The 21158-nt window shown below is 39.6% G+C and overlaps 3 protein-coding genes across 5 annotated transcripts in view; 2 read left to right on the forward strand and 1 right to left on the reverse strand.

Moving 5' to 3' along the window:
• Positions 1-21158, reverse strand: part of LOC111871647 (pseudouridine-metabolizing bifunctional protein C1861.05) — a 76889-nt gene that overhangs the window by 10466 nt on the left and 45265 nt on the right. For both annotated transcript variants that reach the window (XM_023864884.2, XM_023864885.2), the window contains exons 4-5: positions 2244-2363; positions 1550-1686 (exon numbers count right to left, since the gene is read on the reverse strand). In XM_023864884.2, the coding sequence (XP_023720652.1) occupies positions 1550-1686; positions 2244-2363 (257 nt within the window). The remainder of the gene's footprint in view (positions 1-1549; positions 1687-2243; positions 2364-21158) is intronic.
• Positions 5479-11025, forward strand: LOC111871646 (protein maelstrom homolog). Of its 2 annotated transcripts, none has more exons than XM_023864883.2 (2): positions 5479-5557; positions 9563-11025. In XM_023864883.2, exon 2 carries the CDS (start codon positions 9569-9571, stop codon positions 10901-10903), a length of 1335 nt encoding a protein of 444 aa, XP_023720651.1. In that variant the 5' UTR covers positions 5479-5557; positions 9563-9568; the 3' UTR covers positions 10904-11025. The 2 variants fall into 2 exon arrangements, with proteins under 2 accessions (XP_023720651.1, XP_023720650.1); XM_023864882.2 differs by lacking the exon at positions 5479-5557 and adding an exon at positions 5889-5984.
• Positions 15465-21158, forward strand: part of LOC111871649 — an 8203-nt gene continuing 2509 nt past the window's right edge. Inside the window, exons 1-3 of the mRNA XM_023864887.2 lie at positions 15465-15670; positions 17889-18011; positions 20046-20198. Coding sequence (XP_023720655.1) covers positions 15532-15670; positions 17889-18011; positions 20046-20198 — 415 coding nt within the window. The 5' untranslated portion in view covers positions 15465-15531. The remainder of the gene's footprint in view (positions 15671-17888; positions 18012-20045; positions 20199-21158) is intronic.

Genomic DNA, 21158 nt, shown 5'->3' on the forward strand with positions numbered 1-21158 from the left:
ACCATATATGGCCTTAATCGCTCTCCACTGCTCCCATTGGTCCGTTCTCCCTAACACCCCCCCCTGCCTACTTCGTATATAAGCAGCACCTTCCACATCCTATCACCACAGCTACTGCTCTCCGCAGCTATTCAACTGCTCTGAAGATGGAGGCGCTACGTTCCTCCGAAACGTCGGCCAAAACGAAGAATACACGGTGCCTAAACCCAGAAGACAACTTTCTTTATTAAGATTAGCTTCACCTTAGCTTCATTCTGTGAAAAGTATATATTGCAACAGAATTAATGAAAATAAAAGCCCGTATTTTCTGGATGTAGGCCACATTTCAATTATTGTAAATTAAAAGGTACTTTCCCTCCTTAAAAGGAAGAGATCACCATGCTGTCTGTGTATCTGTGCACATGGAGACATGTGAAGTAGATGTGACACTAGCAACACTTATTGTAGGGTCATGAAGTGATGCATGGTAATAGAACTTTATTAAAAAAAAAGAAAAAAAGAAAAAAAAAAGAGGTTATTCCCATGATGCCAAAAGCCAAATACTGACTGGCAAATTCAGAAAAGATAAGAAAACACTTTGTTTTGTAGTATTTTTTTATTGCTAGTGGGGTGGGACTAAGTCCCTTGTACTGCAGCCACTTCTGGCTTATTGTACCAGCCCCAGATGATAGGTGAGGGTGATTGTGGAGCAGTTGGTGGAATGAAGATTGGCAGGTGAAACCGAAGTACTCAGAGAAAACCTGCCCCAGTGCCACTTTGTCCACCACAAATCCCACTTGACCAGACCAGGATTGAACCGGGGCCGTCACAGTGGGAAGCCAGTGACTAACTGCTTGAGCTATGGGGCGGCCTTGTTTTGTAGTAACTCATATATTTTAATGAACTCTATAGCATGTTGCACAGATGTCTGTAGGGATTCAAAGTGTTAATAAATTAGATGTGTACAGATCTTAGGTTTTCACTGTAATCAAGATTCATAATATGGTTTTCTGGTTCATAACACTGCACAGTCCAGTAGATGGATACCAGGTTACATGGTATCAGAAGCCAGAAAACCACAACAGAAGTGACAAGATTTTTTAACATGTTTAAATCAAGACTCATTACTGTACACAGAAAACAATGTAGTTTGTTCCTGTTTATATAATAGCACTATATTATGTTATACTCTATTGAACGGCAATATTACAATAACCATTCTGAAGACAGAACAGTGGAAGGAAAGACACCTTCAGGCTGTCGGTATAGTTTAGTGACATATCCACTATGTAAATCAAGTGTGTGCGCGTGAAAAGCAATTTTTCAAGCACTTGTGCATCTGAGGTGTGAAAAACTCTAAAAATTTAATAAATTAATTTTAAGTCAGCAAAATTTAGTGCTACTACAAGTCACCATGCTGGTCATCAGAGTTCAAAACTGGGGACAAATGATTGTACAGGACCCTTTCAGGAGGACAGCATGCTCGATGTGAACATGTATCTGAACCAGCAGCTTCAGAACTTACAGTCTCACTCTACCTGGTCTTCAAAAAGAATACTGTGGTTCTTACCAAGACACCTAATTTTCCCAATGTGACTACAGCAGCTCCAATGTGTTCAACAAGATTTCGAGCAAGGAATGATGCCTCATTCAGTATGTTGTCATCTTCCCAAGCAGAATGATATTGACTTAGACTGTAAAATAACCCTGAAACAAAAACACATGTCTGCACTATATGGGTAATTAGCAAAACATAAGAACTATTATACAGGTATTTATATGAGCACATACTGGCAGCACTGAAAATCGTTTTGTTTCAGCAAAAACTTGTCACAAAAAATAAATCTGTATGCAGTTCAAATTGGAAGACTACAATGAATATAAGTGGAGTGAAAATTTAAACAGTGTGCATTCTTTCTTTAATTAGTGCTTGCATCATCACTGTTATTTTATTTGCACAATGAATTAAGGCTCGGAAATAGAGTTTTGTGGTGAGTGAAAGAGTGTGTACACAGATTTAGGGGTTTTTATGCCATCACATGACACATTGTTTCTTTTACGTATACAGCATGAAAACCACCAAACTCTTAAACATGACTGAATTGTGAGTATATGGGACACATAATATAAAGTATGAATATAAAGTCTGTGAAAAATTACTATCAATATATGAACAAATTTAAAGCAGAGGTTCACATGTGTAACTGAATTGAGAAGTAAGATATTCAGAACAATTTGAAGTGAATGACAATATAAAGCCTCACCTGAAGCCTGTGACATCACTTGCAACTCATTCAAGTTGGGTGAAACATAGCCCAAAGTTGTCCAGTGCCGAGATTGGAACACTTTCCCAGCTTTCCTCACATCTGTTGGTTCAAACCAAACTGCCAACAAAGACAATTATGCTAGTTCCAAAGATTAAATTACTTGTCACTGAGTGCATGACAGACTGAATTTAATATTATATATGGGTGATTGTAACAGAGAAAAGTGTGCAGAGTAAAATATTAATGTGCATTGGAAAGCTGATAGATGGCACAGGATGGTTGATAAATGAAGGCAGACAGAAGCTGTAGACACATCTGAAGGTAATACAAAATATATTTTTCATGTTATGAATTAACGCAATAATAAAGTACTTCCCATTTCTATATTCTACGAAGATTTGTATCATCTTATGCATCTCAAAACTGCAAACAATGTATGCAGGATGTTATGACTATATTATCTCTAGAATACAGGGATAACTAGCATGAGTTTCCGTCTGTTTCAGCCAGTAAGCATATACTTACTTATTTACTTACTCATGGAGCTGAGCCCTTCTGGAGGAGCTGCCAATTCTGCAGCTACTCAAGAATTTCCCAGCATTTTATGGAACCTGAAGGTTCATTACCGTGTTCACAAGAGCCCTCCACTGGTCTCTATCCTCAGCCAGATCAATCCAATCAAAACCATCCCATCCTCTCTCTCTCTAAGATCCATTTTAATATTGTCCACCCACCTATACCTTGGTCTTCCCAGTGGTCTCTTTCAGTAAGCATGTATGAAACCCAAATTCATGAGGTAGGGGAAAGAGGTAAATTAGAAATTGTTTTTGTCTGGTCTAGTAACAGTACATGAAACATGAGTTCAGCAACACAGGAATAAGAATTTACTAAATCATAACGTTTTTCCTGCCAAACTATCATTTCCATGTGATCTGTAGGTTAACAGAAGATTGTCTACAGGTTCTGCACACATCACCAAACTATCATTGGGGCACTGAGAGATAGTCTCAGGGCATCCAAGTAATTTCATGTGATGTCCTACAAACATTTCTTATGATCTGCTAAACACTGTCCACAGGATATCTTAAAGATATTCTGTTAGAATATCTGAAACATAATTATGAAAGGATAATGTAAGAGTTTAAATAGCCTTTGTATGAACATATGGGCTGTCCTGGGTACATCCAGGTACTCCCATTGTACTCCTGAGGGTATATAATTGACTATATTATGACCAGTTGAGCTAGGCTGTTACAATAGTGTACAGTAGGTTAACCGTATTGATTAAAACTCAGATTTGGTAGCAGGTTAAGAGGATTTGATAAATCAAATTGGTTTTGTTGTGCCTAGTAATAACTGTGAATAATTCTTAATATAAGTGAGAATGTATATAACCCCAATACTGTTAACATGTTCCTTCCTGAATTTGTATTCATTAACAATTTCTAAATTACATAAGAAATTAACTCTCTTTCAAAGTCTACAAAGTGTCCAAAATCTGGTCATCTTACCCTAGTTCTGCTTCTGTACCAAACTTGAATTCATGTCATAAACCATGGACTCTGGACCTGTGACCTTACAGAGGCACTCTCATATCTTTAATATTATCAGTATCAGTTATTCTTTTCACATGCTCTAACATTATCAACATCATTGTCAGTACAACCACTTTAGGTACTGCTCTTGAATAGCACACCATACTGCTGCTACTTTATTCAGTCTGTTGATGTTCGAAGAAATTTGTATGCAATTGAGAATATGTTATTTACAATACAATGCTTCTCAGCATATTTTGACAACCTCATTTTTAGAGCCTGTTACAGCCCACCATTCCAGCTAAAAATATCAATTAGTTAAATAATGTTTTAAAAATGCAGGCATTAATGGAATAACAAACACATTTACTTATTTTCCAAGAATAAGAAAAATAATGCAGAGACATCAAAAATTGCATTTGCATTCTGTATGAACACACACACAAAGAAAGGGAGGTTTTCCTTGATTTGCTTTTCAGATGCACATAGGTTTGCTTAACAAAAACTCAAACGATATAATAATAATGTGAAATACATCCATAATAAGTTTTTGCCAGTAATAATCGGGAAGAAAGTTATGTTTGTTGTTTATATTGGAGACTGCCTTCCATATTTAGTGTATTTCCATGACTAGCTTTATTTTAAGCAGATTCAAAAAACCTTCCTCACACTCATAAGTAAAGCAAAGAGGAGAATTTTTAAAACCATGTTTGCCATCTTGAATATTGCACAATTCTACAGACTTAACATTACGTATTAATAGGGCATAAAATAAAAAAAACTGTGACTCATTTATCCTTTGATAACTGGTCTTCCATGTAAAACATAAATTTGTTGTAAACATTAATTACATCCTACTTAAAAGACAGATAAGAAAACACCCATAACAGTACTTCTTCTGGATGGGAGACAGTCAAGAACGGAATTCCACAAGGCTGAATTCTTGTTCATTTTTCCGAAAGAAAGCAACAGAAGGCCAATAGGAGTTACATATTGAATAGCGCCATACAATAAATGAAATACTGTTAAACCGACCAGATAAAGGATATATGTGGAGGACATGTAGGGTGTCAGACACGAGAAATATATAAACAATTTTACTTGGATAAGATCTTAGCAGGAGTATAATATTGTGACATTCCATCAAATTCTCCACAAATAAGAATATCTAAATAATTCTAAATTGTAATCAGCAGTAAAAAATTGTAACTATTGTAATTTTAATCTACTTATATATCAAATTGTTAATATTCAGAATTAACTTGACTTGTCATATATCATGTACAATGATCTACAGTGACGAAATCAATCAATCAATCAATCAATCAATCATAATGCTTGAAAGGCGGAATCGTGAACCCAGAGTAACGCCATGGCGTGTCCGTTGCTAGGCAATGCTTCAGTAAACACTTATCCGCTGCGCACGGCAACAACAGAGTAACTAGAGTAATGCCACGTTGACTCCGTTGCTAGGCAATTCCCCAGTAAACACTCCCCCTAACCGCTGCGCGTGTCACTCCAGTAGATAGAGAAACAACATAGCGAGTCCGTTGCCAGGCAATGCATCAGTAAACACTTCCCCTTTGCCCACGGCAACAGCAGAACTACTAGGGGGGGGCGGTATTTACCGTGATGTCTGACCTCATGTATTATAAGCAGAACTGCAGCTGAGTTGTGCTCATTGTGCTGACAGAAGTGTCTACAGCTAGGACGGACAGGAGCAAAGAACATTGAAGAGAATCGTCATTTCCTCACGGCGTTACACAGCAACGACTGGTGGGTACATAATAATTATTTGTAGCTGTAGTTATTTGTTGATCGGGTAGAAGGGAGAAAGTACTGTAATAATATGTAGATATGAATACGTTTCTTCAATCACTCCATAACCCATGCCCAGTCATTAACACGTTACAACATTGACATTATACCTTCGAAAATTCGAAAACTACGACAACCAATGGTACCACGTTAACAAACTAAAACTCCGCATTCTGCCCACAGAGTGTGTATGTGTGTTTCACAGGAAACAGCGGCTGTTTCACTGAACAGCATCAATTGAATTGACTTTGTTGTAACGGAGACGTAATATGTTTCCTGCGAGGTTTGAAAGGAATTCAGTCTTTAAAGGGTTAAAGAAACGAAGTTTGAGGAAGATTCGATCCCGTGACCATTGACGCACAAGTCCATTAAGTTAACTCATTAAGTAAGTAAGATGATGCAGTTCAAGTTACGTACAAGTGGCGGAATCTTGTAAAAAAGTCTCGTATATACACTTTATTCTTGGATTGTTTTATGACGCTGACATAACCTCAAACTGTAGGCAATAGCGTTGAGTGGTAGGAAGATTGGTTAATAATTAATTGGAAAGGATTTGGAAGGAATTGGACCTTCTCTGAACGAGGTACTATCCCGAAAATTGCCTGGGGGGAATTGAGAAAAACCAAGAATACTTCATTCCGGACTTCGGCGTCCAGACCGAGATTCGAACCCACCACCTCCGGCATGCACGTTCAGAGCGTTACGGCTGCACCAGTCTGCTCCGTTTATTATTTTGTCATTCTTTATTATTACTCTCGTTGCACATTCGTAACATCATTTCGGTTCGGATACATTATTGCGTAGCTATTTGATATAGGTTATAGTGCGACTTCCGAGTCTTGTTTAACTGTATTTCGGGATCAGTTGTAAAGGCTTCCAACGATGGTGTGTAGCATTCGAGGTTTTCATCTTTTGAACTTTGTCCTGAGTACGGAAGAAGATACAGCTTCCGAAACGTTGTGTTCTTTAGAAAACCGGGGTTTGGACAGACTCCAGAAACTCAGTAATCCAGAATATATTCCCCATATTCCATACGTTAGTTGAAAGAAAGAAAATTCTGAACATTTGCCTGTGTCTTAATTAAATTCGAAGCAGGGGTTAGTATTTACAACATTTAAATCACCGCTCATCTGGTAATAAACATTCTTTTCTCCTGTGAAACGAAACCAAGCAGGTAAAGGCAACTGTTATGCTATATTCAGAAGATACTGGGTTTGATGCTCACTGTAATTTGACTATACGGACTGTAGATTGTCGCAATATTTCCCCGCGCCCCTCAGATATCTTTAGAAAGGTCCTCAATCCTTACGTCCGAATCATATTCTTCAACACATAGTTACTATCATCTTTGCTCTTATTGCATGCTACTACACGTCACGATTCGGCAATTCGTATCCTGCTATTATACCCAAGGTTTCTGGTTCGATAATTTCCAGAGGCTATTTTTCTAACACATTTTTCGTAATGTTAGAGTCTATATAATTGAGCGCCTGAGCACTTCATTTTAAACGGACCACGGCCCTTCGTTTCATATCCGTGAATTCATCTTTCAATCTTATATTCTACGATTTATGACTTTACGTTTGAAACATCGTCCATAAATAACTACATTATTATTAGTAGTAGTATTATAAATACAAACCACTCCGTCCAATGTGACATATAAGTTTTTACTACGTTAAAACTTATCTCCCTTATATGTTTCGGTCCTTACGGGTCATATTCAGAGGGACCATCATTACAAACTGGAAACTACCATCACAATAGGTGTTTTGATTTAAAATACATACACTTATATCATACAATGCACAGTACGCTTAAAGTCGAACGTTTCACAATCACAGCAGCTTCCTGGTGTTGTAAAGTTTTTAAAAGTTTCTAGATGTTATTTTAAAAAACCTTCATTGTCAATAGTTAATTTTTTTTAAACCACGTAGGTTCGTGTCCGTGCTCCTATCATCCTTCTTGTATGGGGCAGATTTTGTGCCGCCGTCTATCTTGATGAGGAGGTTCTTGATGTCGTCCAGGGTTTTGTTCGTGGCTTGCTGTGTTGTTCACTGTGAAACATGTAAGGGAGATAAGTTTTAACGTAGTAAAAACTTATATGTCACATTGGCGGGAGTGGTTTGTATTTATAATTGTTAGTGTGACGGACCAGAATGAAATACAAAATTATTAGTATTATTTGTGACGTGATGCCAGAGAGCCACAATAGTGGAACCAGAGGAGACGTCTATTGCTATGAAAGACTTAATATATGCTGTAGTTACTTGCAGAGTGCGTAGATTAATGGAACGGTTATAAATATTTGTAGTCACGCGCAATGAGCATTAAATTATCAACCCAAACCCCGTGTCTAGTCACGAACGCATGACAGCTGGTGTCAGAATTATAAGTTGTACATATAAAATAATACAGTTGCCTGTTAGACGTTGCAGACTCGAGCACTGACATAAATCTAAAGAGCGGAAACATGTTATGCCTATCCCACACACTTTTGTGTGGGCCTACACTTTATTCTAGTTAGTTAGTTATTTAGAGAGGGTGGGTTTCCCCATGCACCGCGACCAGTTTGATCTATTGTGCTTCCCTCTATGATATTCTACCAGTCTCTTTACCCTACCGATAAATGGTGCGTACCATCAGTCCCGCCAAGCAAGCGAGTTCGGCCACTTGCTTAGTGGTGTCTATAATGCTTCCCCCATCTATCAGAGGCCTTAGAGGCTATTGTTGGGCGGGAAACGTCCTTGAATTTGACTCAGTGGCCTCCTTTGGAGATATGAGGTTCTTTTACGTGTCGTAAAGCTACGACACAGGACCCACGGCTTAAAGTGCCTCCCGGAGGACTTGTTCCCTGAATTTTTCCGCCCTTAAAAATTCTACGACCTCCGCCGGGTATTTGAACCTGCGTACCACGAGTCATGAGGTAGGAACATTACCTCTATACTACGGAGGTCGCTTACCCTTTATCTTATGCAGGTCAAACGGTAAAGAAGTCCGAGACAAGCCTTTAATACTTAGAACATGTTTCATTGCATGCCACACACACACACACACACACATAGCATGTGAACAGGAGACGTATGTGAGTTCAGTCATCGCTAGACCCCCTAACTTCTGTGGCAGGTGCCGGTTCAGAAACCTGCCACTGTCTACCTTATACATTTGTGTGATTCCTGTCAATAACTACATTAGAATTCTGGGATAGTGCCTTTGGATAGGCCACGATGCCTTCCTGCCATTTCATTTCCACTTAATAATTAATTGCAATTTGTCACTAAACAGCATTTTAGGTGTTAGGCAACCCGCGAACGAAGCGTAATGCAGATAAGGAGGTTACCTCAGAAATGCGATGTAATTGGTACAGATATGTCAGATATGTATATAACAGTGTTATGGGTTGTGTTGCTGACCTAGCAAGAGAAATGTGATGAAATCATGGAGACTAAGAAGGCCCGCGCCTGTACGAGTAGATTGTTCGGATACAGCAAATTCACACTTAATTTTGCGTGTAGCACTACCCAGAAAACAGTCTAATGGCCGAATGTATAGAGAACAGTAACGAATGTTCCGGTTCCATAAAGGTGGGAACATTTCTTATCAGTTCTTCAAGAAGGACCCTGTTCCGTGAAGTTAAATGCTTGTAGAAAGGGAGCGAGTGGAAGAAATAGCTGGTAGAATAAAATGTAGATTTCTTGGAATCACAGGTAATGAGCATCTCTGAGGTCTTTCTAGATATGTTCCGATTTCTAGAAACTGTAATTTTGATAATTACTTATTGCATGCTCGTTAGGAATGTTCATTATAAGAGCTACCCAGAGCGACTTGGCTGCTCCTGATTGGTCTTAATAAACCTTCACAGATATGAGGCGTTCCTATACTTGAGTCTGATCTCTAGCTTTCAGGTTCTCATGTGCCTTCAGAATAATCTGACGAAATTTATTTTTATTTCTCTGTTCTCAGATATAAATGATGACTATGGACAACATGCAGCAAACGGAGAAGGAAAGTCCAGAGGATGGATTTCATTTCTTCCTCCTGCATGTACAGAAGCAGGTGCAAGAAAGAGGCGCTGCCTTCATCAGTGAGGCGGCCACCTGGTTGTGGGAGCACATGAAACCGGAGGAGAGATGGGCGTATGAGGAGCAGGCCCGAAACAAGAAGAAAAATCTTATCCACGTGGAGTCTAAGAACCAGTTTGGGCCACGGAGGAGATACTGCATCCGGATTGAGCGAGTGCTCAACTGCGCTAACAGGCAGACCAGGATGATGCAGGAGATAGAGGAAACAGTGCGCTCGCTCAAACACCAGAAATCACTGAAAACCCACCTGTTCCACCTGGTGCACGTCAACCACTACTGCAAGGATAGCAGTGGCAGGTACCTGGGCTGTGAAATTGCTCTCGCTGAGTTCAGTTTTGTGGACGGTGTTAGGAAAACCTTTCATTCATTTATTAACCCTGGTGAGATTCCTGTTGGCTACGCTTATCTGGCAACCAAACGTGCAACAAAAACTCATGTCATTCCATTGCCTCCAGACGCTTTCGGGAGTGTGTCCGATCAGCTGGAAATACTCAACAAAATCAGATTATTTGTAATTGGAGAGGACAGAGATAAGACAAAGCTGCCGCCTCTGTATACACGACCAAGAGATATCAACGCTGTTAAAAGCGTTTTGTGGCAACTGAATGAAAGCGTTGGTCCACACATGAATTCATGGAGAGACCGCTTCCGCGTATACTCTGTCTGCAAACTGTTTCACGAACTCCGAAATGGAACTTTGGGTATTCCAAGTGAAGTAATCTTGCAGCCTAACTTCTTGGCTGAAGACGAGCTGATCAACGACTCTTTGGAATTTACAGAGGGAATCTCATGCGACTTCCATGAGGAGGCAGACGCAATGCGACACTGCAGTCTGTCGTACGTGCAGCGGTGGAGTTTTCTGATCATGAAAGAGTGCTGTGGGTTCCTGAAAATAGATACGATTCCAGGAAAACATTCCCCCTTAATCACTCATTTAGTCAACGAAGCTAAAGCTATGTACCTGGGCTCATGGATTCGAGGCTGGAATCCAAACAGTAACCGTCATGACATGCCTTCCTCAGGTTCTCTGTCAGGACAGCCACTCTCCTTAAAGAAGAAAGGAGAAGCTGCCCTTCTGCAGAAACAACCAACGCCACAGTGGCTGAAACCGCGCGTCCCCCTGGAGCCCCTCCGCAGACCCAGAGCAATATCTGCTGCATTGAAACTGCTGTATCCGTTAGCAGTCATAGAAGAAGAGTCGGGTGACGTTATATTGCACTGAGTAATGAGTAACAATTAGAATCACTTGCTAACTGCATCATAGCATTTGACACACCATAGATTGTATTTTTTTTTTGCGTTGAGTGTTTTAAACTTTAATGTATTTATGTGTTATAATTTTTCTTGGAATAAATGTTTTCCCCGGACTGTCATGTCTTTCCTTTTATCTTTAGCCTGCAATGATGTGTTTGTGGAAAAGTGGAAAATTAGCAAATATTCGATCCATCAATTTCAACGCCATTGGTGAAGAGTTCATGTTCTCTGAGCACATTTAACATTTAACATCCTCCTCTCACTCAATCATGGAGCCCTTCTGGAGAAGCTGCCAATTCTGCAGCTACTCAAGAACTCGAAGGTTCAATACTGTGTTCACAAGAGCCCTCCACTGGTCCCTATCCAGAACAAGATCAATCCAATCCATACCATCCCATTCTCTCTCTTAGATCCATTCTAATATTGTCCACCCACCTACGTCTTGGTCTTGACTTGATCATTCTAATTATACTTGGAGAAGAGTACAAGTTATGAAGCTTCTCATTATGCAGTTTTCTTCTACCTCCTGTCACTTCAGCTCTCTTCGGTCCAAATATTCTCCTCAGTAGCCTGTTCTCAAATGCCCTCAGTCTATGTTCCTCCCTTAATGTCAGAGGCAAAGTTTCACGCCCATACAGAGCTACAGGCCAAATTATAGTCTTGTATATTCTAATATTTATGTTTTTAGACAGCAGACGAGGAGACAAAAGTTTCTGGACTGAATGGTAGCAAGCATTACCTGAGTTCAATCTCCTCTTAATTTCCTCCTGAATCAGATTTTGATTTCTTATAGTCGTTCCCAAATATCTGAATTGTTTGACATTTGCAAAACATCTGTTACCTATGTAAGATTTGAGGCTTTCACGGCGGTGACTATGAAGAAAGCAGTCTTCTGGGATTTGGCACCACATATACACGGTGCCAATCCCAGAAGACTGCTTTCTTCATCTGTTACCTATCTTTATTTCCTGATTTCGCCCTGTATTTTGGTGACGAGACAGCAACATATACTTAGTTTTCTCTGTGTTTACTTCTAGACCAACCTCCTTACTAGCGTCAATCAAAGTTCGTGTGTTTATCTTTATGGTATCAATGTAATCTCTCAATAGATTTACATCCTCAGCATAGAGCAGGTGAATATAGAATTTTCTATGGAAAGGGGAATGAAAATCATGAATTAGGTATAAGTTTTTTTTCGTAAATAAGAGCATCATATCAGCAGTTAAGATAGTAGAGTTCATTAGTGATAGCATATTATTCATAATACCAAGAGATCGCTGGTGTGATATTATCGTCCAGAATGTTCATGCATCAACAGAAATTTAACGTCCTCTTACAAGGGATATTTGTGACCAACTTGAATTTTTTTTTTCGATTGTCGACTAATAAAAACCAATCGAGGTAAGAAAGTGAGCATTGTCATGAAGGGTATGGAGGATTCAGCTGTTCTTAATCTTGATGCTTGGTGGCGAGTGGCCAGTTTCATGCTCTGAACACGCTTTTATCGGTACATACTGATTAGGCGGCCGGTTGGGCCAGAATCTCGTCTTCTGACGTTTGTTATTTGTGAACGTAAAGGCATACACAGAACTGTACTTTTAACCATTGTTTTATACGGGTGCGAAAAGTTGTGTTTTGCGTTATGATAAGAGCTTAGATTGAGAATGTGTGAAAATAGGAGCTGAGGGGAATATTTGGACCTAAGAGCGAGGAAGTAGCAGCAGACTGATGACGATTTCACTATTTGAGCTTCGTAATTTGTGTGCCCTGCTCTAAGTGCCAGGTTAAAGAGTGTCGCGTTGTCAACGCAACGAATCCCCACGTCCGTTAACTTCGGTTTTCTAAACAGGAGCCGCTAGTTACTTGATATAGCTCCTCATTTATCCGCAGGAGGCTGAGTGGAACCCGTTCCAGACCCACTACGTCTCAGAATATCTGGAAGCGCCGGGAATTGAACCCAGAACTTCTGAATTCATATTGTTTCCCTACAAGGTGAAATCGAAACTTTTAATACCACATCCTGAATGTAAGTAAGCATGCCTTGTTTAACAATAATTTCAACTTCTGCTCCTCTTACCTCACAAAACTTATCCGGAGAAACACAAAACTATAAGAATTGGAACGATCACGATTTTCAAAAGTTTTCTCAGTTCACTTTTGATATCTTTAGCTTACAGCACTGTCGGATATATGCAACATATCAGAAAACGAAAGAGTGCGATTTGGACCTAACCTAACCGTTTTTATTTAGTATTGCTAGTGGGATGGGACTAAGTCCCTTGTACTGCGGCCACTTCTGGCCTATTGTACCAGCCCCAGATGATAGGTGAGGGTGACTGTGGAGCAATTGGTGGAATGAAGATTGGCAGGGGAAACCGAAGTAATCGGAGAAAACCTGCTCCAGCGCCACTTTGTCCACCACAAATCCCACTTGACCAGACCCGGGATCGAACCCGGGCCGCCGCGGTGGAAAGTCAGCTACTAGCCACTTGAACTATGGCGCGGCCCTACATTCTAACCTGAGGCACAAAATTCCGTCCTTGAGATAACCTTTTATTTTTACAGAAACTTTTTTCCTAAATTACTTCTAAGATATTTATGGTGGGAGAAACGGCTCTTGTATCCCGTAATGACGAATCTGATGCATTTAAAAAGCTTCAGGCAGCACAGGAACGTGTTTTGCAATCGTATCGTGTGGGTAGAAATTGAGGTGCTCAAAATGCCAGCTCAGTTATTGGCACTGAGTTCATTACTTATAGGTCAAATGATGAAAACAGCTCACCCCGAACGAGAGATTTGTGATCCACGAAGAGCATTGGGTGTTGAAGGATTTCATCTGCTACATCAAAGTTCTCCTGGATATATTGATGCAAATCTGAGTTACAAATCACATGGGCTCAGTTCATTTGCTTCCAGGCTTGTATGTCGAATAATTTCTCTCTTACGCTGTATTTTTAAAAAACTTCAATGTCAGAAAAAATATGCGCATTGTTCATTGTAACATGCTTATTGAATTTAAAGAAGTGACGCATTGCTTATTTCTTCCAGCATTATTTAGGAAATGCAGTCACTGTATATAATGATTAGCGGGGACTCCTTCCCTGGGGGTAAAGCGGCCGGGGCATGAAGCTGACTACTCACCTCCAACTAGTGCCGAGGTCATGAAAATATGGATCTATGCATCTACTCCCACATACGCCTTCACAGCATAATGTTTAATTAGTTAAGCACAGGGACAACTTTACCTTTTGTCACTATGTACTATACACAACACACACTGATGCACTATATGCAGCACCGTCATTGAACGGATCATCAGCTGACCAACAAACAGTCTTTCTACAGCCAACGGGCGCCGACAAGTCAAAAAAAATTCCTCCGAATATTTCATGTCGGTGTTCTTCGGTGACTACATGTAGTTCAGTTTAGTTTAGTTTAGTTTCGTTTCGTTTCTTAGTAGAGTGGGCTGAGACTGACAAGGGAATGGTCCGATCCGACATGTCGAAACCTGCCCTGATTTTTTTTTTCACTGCAAGAGTACACACAACAAAATCCACTGTCAAAATTTTAGCTGCTAATACGCACTGCAAGTATTTTTTAAAAATTTCCGAAATTACTCCTTTTTTGTGTACGCGGAACCGCTTGTACCAGAGGTTTGTACAACCCCAGCTGTGTACTTGTCAGATTACGACGCATTTGTGCCGTGTTATCTGTCTACCAATGCACCGGAAGCCTAGGCTTTGAGTCAGCCGTACTGCGTATTGCCTACTGCTCTGCTAGGGGTGGACATTTCTCCAAGGGTCTGGCAGGTTATAAAATTGGCCATGTTCAGCAATTTTTAAAAAATACTTGCAGTGCGTATTAGCAGCTAAAATTTTGACAGGGGATTTTGTTGTGTGTACTCTTGCAGTGAAAAAAAATCAGGGCAGGTTTCGACATGTCGGATCGGACCATTCCCTTGTGAGTCCACTTGGTACGCCGGCCGCTAACTGGCCTATTGTGCCAACGCCGGACGAGAGATGGTGAGTGCCCCAGTGCCACTTTGTCCAACACAAATCCCACATGACTCGACCTGGGCTCGAACCCGGGCCGCCGCGGTGAGATGCCGGCAACTAACCACCTGAGCTATGGCACGGCACGTGTAGGTGACATATGATGCAGTCATAGTCGTTAGAATACACATATTTGGAAACATTTTGTCGATCCGCTGATGGTTCGTTCATCGATTTCATTACGTGTAGTGTGGATAGAACTTAAAAAAGAGCATTTTAAAAATCCTGCATTTGCGTGTTCATACGTCAGGGTGTTTCTTAATGTCTCCCATATATTGAGGAATCTGAGCTGTACCAAACGTGTCCGATGAATTAGTAGCTAGCAATGGTCAGGTAGCTACACTGAAGTTTTTCCAGACACAGCAATTCAATTCACGCAGAAAATCCTGTACATACGGAATGTCCCTACAATTTCCCTTCTACTAAGAAATGGCGGAGAAAATATTATTGCAGCAGTTGCAGGTGTGAGCAGTGAGCTTGAAGTGCAATCAAGTTTCGTTAAAGTTGTGAACGGTTGTAAATACAATTGGAAGAATAGAGCAGTATGGGGAGAAAATCGAGGACGGGTCTTGTGGCTACAGCAGTTGCAGCTTTGGCATTTTTGTTTATTTTTATTGCTTTCGTCTCCCCATATTGGCTTGAAACGGATGGAAAATTAAAAGATCCTAAGTTTCTAAACATAGGTGAGTTCATTAAGTTGAGGTTATTAATAGGCGTGGCCCCAGTTTGTTGTACCTTAACATTTTGAGATTAGTAATGCGAAGTGAAGGAGTGTGATTCGAAGTTTTTCTCGTTCGGAACAATAACATGATAATTTTAATCGGAATACATTCGGCTCTTCTTACGTTTTCTCAAACAGTAACCATTTCGGATATCCTACGGCTTCAAGTAGTGCTTGTATTCAGCAGTGTATACTGTGTCTGAAATGAACTTAAGGTGAAGTTTTGGATTGGAGTGTTATTTCTGAAGTACCCCATTGCATTCTATTTAGGAGCTAACACACACAGTCATCATGTAGCAATCAAGAAGTTTGGCCAGTCTTCACTTACACTAACCTCGGTTGGCCAATGGTCCCTTCATAAAGCTTCCCTGATTCCTAGTTACTTTTGGTTAATTTCAGTTACCTGTGAAGAACATATCTCTAAATAAAACTGCATAGGTAATATCTTCACGAAAGTAATGGTACATGCATTAGGGGCCCAAATGCTAAATGTCGCTTTTCTTTAAATTGGCTTAAGTCATCAGACAAATTTCTCTGTATTCAGCAACCATCAGTGGCCTACCATGCAATGACTTTTCTCATTTGCAAGGTAATGTAATTGAGCTTAATTGTCACGAGAAAGTATATGCTCTTATTTTGTGCCAGTTTCTTTTTACGAATAGTTCTGGCAGTCTGTTTCTTTGCATTCTGTCAACAGGTTGAATACTATGGTCAAAATTTTGGTCAATGTGGGTTATATTTTCAGTTTGCTTATTATGTCATAACTTTTATAGGCCATCCAAGTGTATTTCACCATTTGTATCATAAAATTAATTTCATTAGCTGTTAATTTGGTTGTGTCTTTTGCATTCATTGTCCAGCAGTTACTCCCACATACCTTAAGGAACTCTCTTGATAGGGCCTCGTTACGAAAGTTAGAAATGTTGGTTTCTGTATGTTTTTCCTTTCATATGACATCATCCAAGGAACTTGAATGTATTAACTTTCTGTATGATCTCATTGTTAATTACTATTTTATGAATAAATGAATGAATGAATAAATGGAGTGAGTGATGGGTGGGTCATAATAATTTTGCCACTTGCACCACTACCTTCAATGATTTATGGTGCTTCATGTTTTAATTAACCCTTTATTAATCATACACTTCAAATGAATTGTAGGACTTTGTTTAGGGGGACATCATAGAAGTCACTTGGTTCCATAAAAAACTGGCCCATGTGATAAAATCTTCAATAAGCTATTGCCTCACCGTCACATAGGATATGTGTGGCTGGTTCACCTTCTTCTAGGCACCTTTCATAAGTGGGATCATCTGTCAGTCACAGTTTGAAAGGTGTACTTTTATGTGTCCTGTAAATAGTCCTACCACCCATCTTAATTGGTCTCTAATTACAAGAGATTCCTCATTCTTCTGGCAGAGTGTTCTAGTATAAGTCCGTTTGCCTGTCGGAGTCCAGCTATAGATTCCCAATGTCTTTTGTGATTTCTGTTTGTCCACGCCCTGACCACTTTCTTGGCAACCCCAATTGAGATGCCGCAAGCTGGTTCAGGTCCTAAGATTGGAAACAACATGGGTTACACTACAATGGCCTTGTGCTTTCTTTTCACTCATTAGTATGTGCAAGCCAAAGCCACCATGAAACCCATCCTCCCAGTATATTAAATATCTTACATTGCATCTGTTGGTGGTACGGTTACTTCTTCTTAGGCCACGCCATAGCTCAAGCGGTTAGTCGCTGGCTTCCCACCGCGGCGGCCAGGGTTCGATCCCGGGGTCTAGTCAAGTGGGTTTGTGGTGGACAAAGTGGCGCTGGGGCAGGTTTTCTCTGAGTACTTCAGTTTCCCCTGCCAATTTTCATTCCACCAATTGCTCCACTGTCACCCTCACCTATCATCTGGGGCTGGTACAATAAGCCAGAAGTGGCCACAGTACAAGGGACTTAGTCCCACGCCACTAGCAAAAAAAAAAAAATACTTCTTGTATGACCAGCGTTTTATGAGCTGGTGTTGAGATTTTAAAGTTCAGCTTTATATAAAGTAAGAGTGTTGCATGGGGTTTAATTATAAACCAAAATTAAATGCACCTGACAACATTTACAGCGGACCTTGTTATACCAGTTTTTATTCAAGTCTGATGATTTTATTTAGCAATATCTGCCAGTTATCAGTTTTCTTTCAGGTCTGTGGCAGGTTTGTTTCCAAGGTTTTGTTGATCCTCATCACTGGTATGAGACAGAGTTTTATGGCTGTTGGTGGGTATTTGAAGAGGAATATTACATTATCCATGACATCTTGCTACCAGGTAAGAGGCAGAAAGTTCCACTTTGCATGAAATATGTTCCACATGTTTTATTTTGGTATGCTTTGTTTAAATACTTTATTTTGCTTGCCAGTGAACTTTACAGCAGTTAAAAACATGTGGGGTTTTGTCAGTGGTAGAATTCATGTGCTCTGATAAAGTTTAAATATTAGCGGCCTCCGTAGTCTAGAGGTAACGTTTTACCTCATGACTCGTAGTATGCGGGTTCAAATACCCGGCGGAGGTTGTCGAATTTTTAAGGGCGGAAAAATTCAGGGAACAAGTCCTCCGGGAGGGACTTTAAGCCGTGGGTCCCGTGTCGTAGCTTTACGGCATGTAAAAGAACCTCATATCTCCAAAGGAGGTCACTGAGCCAAATTACCGGATGTTTCCCGCCCAACAGCAGACTCTAATACCTCTGGTAGATGAGGGAGGCATTATAGATACCTCTCAGCTAGTAGAGCCGGTCTCGCTGGCTGGGCGGGACTGATGGTAAGCACCAGTACCGCTAGGATATAGAGACTGGTAGAAATCATAGAGGGCAGCACAATGGACCAATACAGGTCTCAGTGCATGGGGAAACCCACCCTCTCCCATAACTAACTAACTAACTAAGTTTAAATATTCAAATTGACAATACCTCCTTTAAAAAGTACTTTTTTAATAAAATTTGCACTGCCTATAAAATTACACGTGTAAACTCAGAATGTGTTTTTTAAATGGAACTGGGGAGCTACATTTCCCCATTGTTGGTTACCAGTAGTTATTAATTACTAAAATTCAGAGTACATTTCTTGTATTAAAATGTATTGAGATTTAGCATTTGTATTGATGAAATACTGCTTTCCGCTTCTATAAGGCAAACCAAATTTCTTCAGTAACTTACACAAAGATAAAACAGTTTCCAGGTCAGTTATCTACAAAGTTGCACTGGAATAGGGTTTCTATGAACACTCCTGTTCCTCTTACAGCTTCTCATTCCACGAACTGCTCCAGATTCATTAATTACATATAATTGATACTTTACAGTCTTGATACTGACAATATCATCTATCAATCAGAACTGAGATTTTTAGGTATTTACATCACAGAAAACCTAAAATTGGGTGCCCATGCTTGATTTTTAAGAGCTAAGCTATGAAAAGTAGTTTATATGATAAAAAAGCATTAAAAGATACTATAAGCCAATAAGATAAGAAATATCTACTTTTCAGATTTTGAGTCTTGTCTGCGGTACGGTATTATATTATGGGGAGGGGATAACGAATGTGACACACTCTTTAAACTGCAAAAAAAGGTCCTTTGAATTATCAGTGGGGTTATTAATCAAACATCTTGCTGACAAATTTTTAAAGATTATAATATTTTAACATTGGCTGCGCTATACATACTTGAAGTGATGTTTTATTAAAAAATATAAAGACTTTATGGCAAAAAATTTGGACATCCATAGTTACAGTATGTGAAGAAAACTAAATTTACATGTAAATCATTGCAATACAGTTATTTTTAAAAAAAGTGTGATAAATATGGGAATCGCCTTGTATAATAAGGTCCCTGAGTAGATAAAATTAAAGAAAAATTTTAACTCTTTTAAGAGGGACTTAAAATCATTTCTCTTGAAACATTCCATTGAGGAATTTAGGTTCCTTTAATTCTTAAGTGATTGTGTTATGATTTTATGTAATGACAAATATCTTGTCCTCGCTTAATTCATAAAAAAATTTTGGGTGCAGGGTTTCCTTTGGTTAGTGAACTGTTGCAAGTTGGATGATGTACTGTATGATTGATGTGTATGAAATCTGTAGGTAGTCAAGTTTTATAGTATAGTTGACTCGTGTACGATATGTATGCTGTATTAATATGTAGTTACTGACATGTTCTGTGATGTATCACCAAATATGGATTCTTGGAACAAATAAATTGATTGAATGCTATAAATAACTGACTTAAACAAAATGACACAGTTTATTACAGGTTGCATGCATCAGAGTGACCAGTTTGATTGCATCTAATTATGTGGTCTTTTGTCTGCAGGTTTCTTTGTGGCAACACAGTTTTTTTTCACCCTGTGCTTCACACTTTTACTGATAGCCAGTTTTCTGGTGGCATTGTACCTGTGCTGCAGTAGAGAACATGAGCGGTTTGTGTTGCTTCTACTTGTTATAGGATCTGACCTCACAATAGCAGGTAATAATCATGGAACCAGTAATGCTTACACAGTAATACTATGGCACATTGTAGCATAGTTAGTTGAGGCACTATGCTACCATGTGCCATAGTATTACTGTGTAACGTGGTAGCATAGTTAGTTGAGGCACTATGCTACAAGCCAAAAGGTTGCGGGTTCGAATCCAGATGAGGTGGATTTCTTCAGTTTACCTAATTCTTCCAGCCACGTTATGGCCCTGGCGTTGACTCAGCCTCTATCAGAAATGAGTACTGGAAATCTTCCTGGGGTGGTAAAGGGTGGCTGGCGCATAAGGCTGACAACCTTACCGCCATCTGTGAGCCGATTGTGTAGAAAATGTGGGAACCTCAACATCTTGCAGGCCTGTTACAGGGATACCTTTACTTTTTTTACCTACAGTAATACTATACATTTTCAGTAAATCACATTTACAGAACTGTTAACAAGGTCCAAGCATTGATTGATTGCTAGATTAATCAAGAATTCTGTATCATCTAATAAAATTATGTAGTGGTCAGTGAGAAGTTATGATCATGATGAATTGTAAAGGATGCAGAAGAAAGTGATTGTGACCTGTTTGAAGTAATGTAGCCAGTCACTGTTATGACAGCCTGTACTGTGACCAAGATTTGAACCAAGTGTTTCTCAGACACAGTTCAACCTCATTAGAGGAGAGGTAAACATTAAATTATGTATGTCAACCATACCTTGAATTATGACTTAAACATATTATTCAATGTTCTAAGGGAATCACCTGTGCTCATAAATAACATAGCAAGGAAACTGACACAAAAATAGGTTTGGAATACAGTAGAACTTGGTTATAACGTCATCAAAGGGACCTAAAAATAGTGTCGTTATAAACGAATGTCGTTGTAACCGAAATGGGCACTTCCACAGTAGCCTTATGTTAGTCACGTAAAAATCTACCAAAAACCCAGTTAAAATGTTGCATTTTT

This window comes from Cryptotermes secundus, unplaced genomic scaffold, assembly GCF_002891405.2.
Source record: "Cryptotermes secundus unplaced genomic scaffold, Csec_1.0 scaffold11, whole genome shotgun sequence".
In the NCBI taxonomy this organism is placed as follows: Eukaryota; Metazoa; Arthropoda; class Insecta; order Blattodea; family Kalotermitidae; genus Cryptotermes; species Cryptotermes secundus.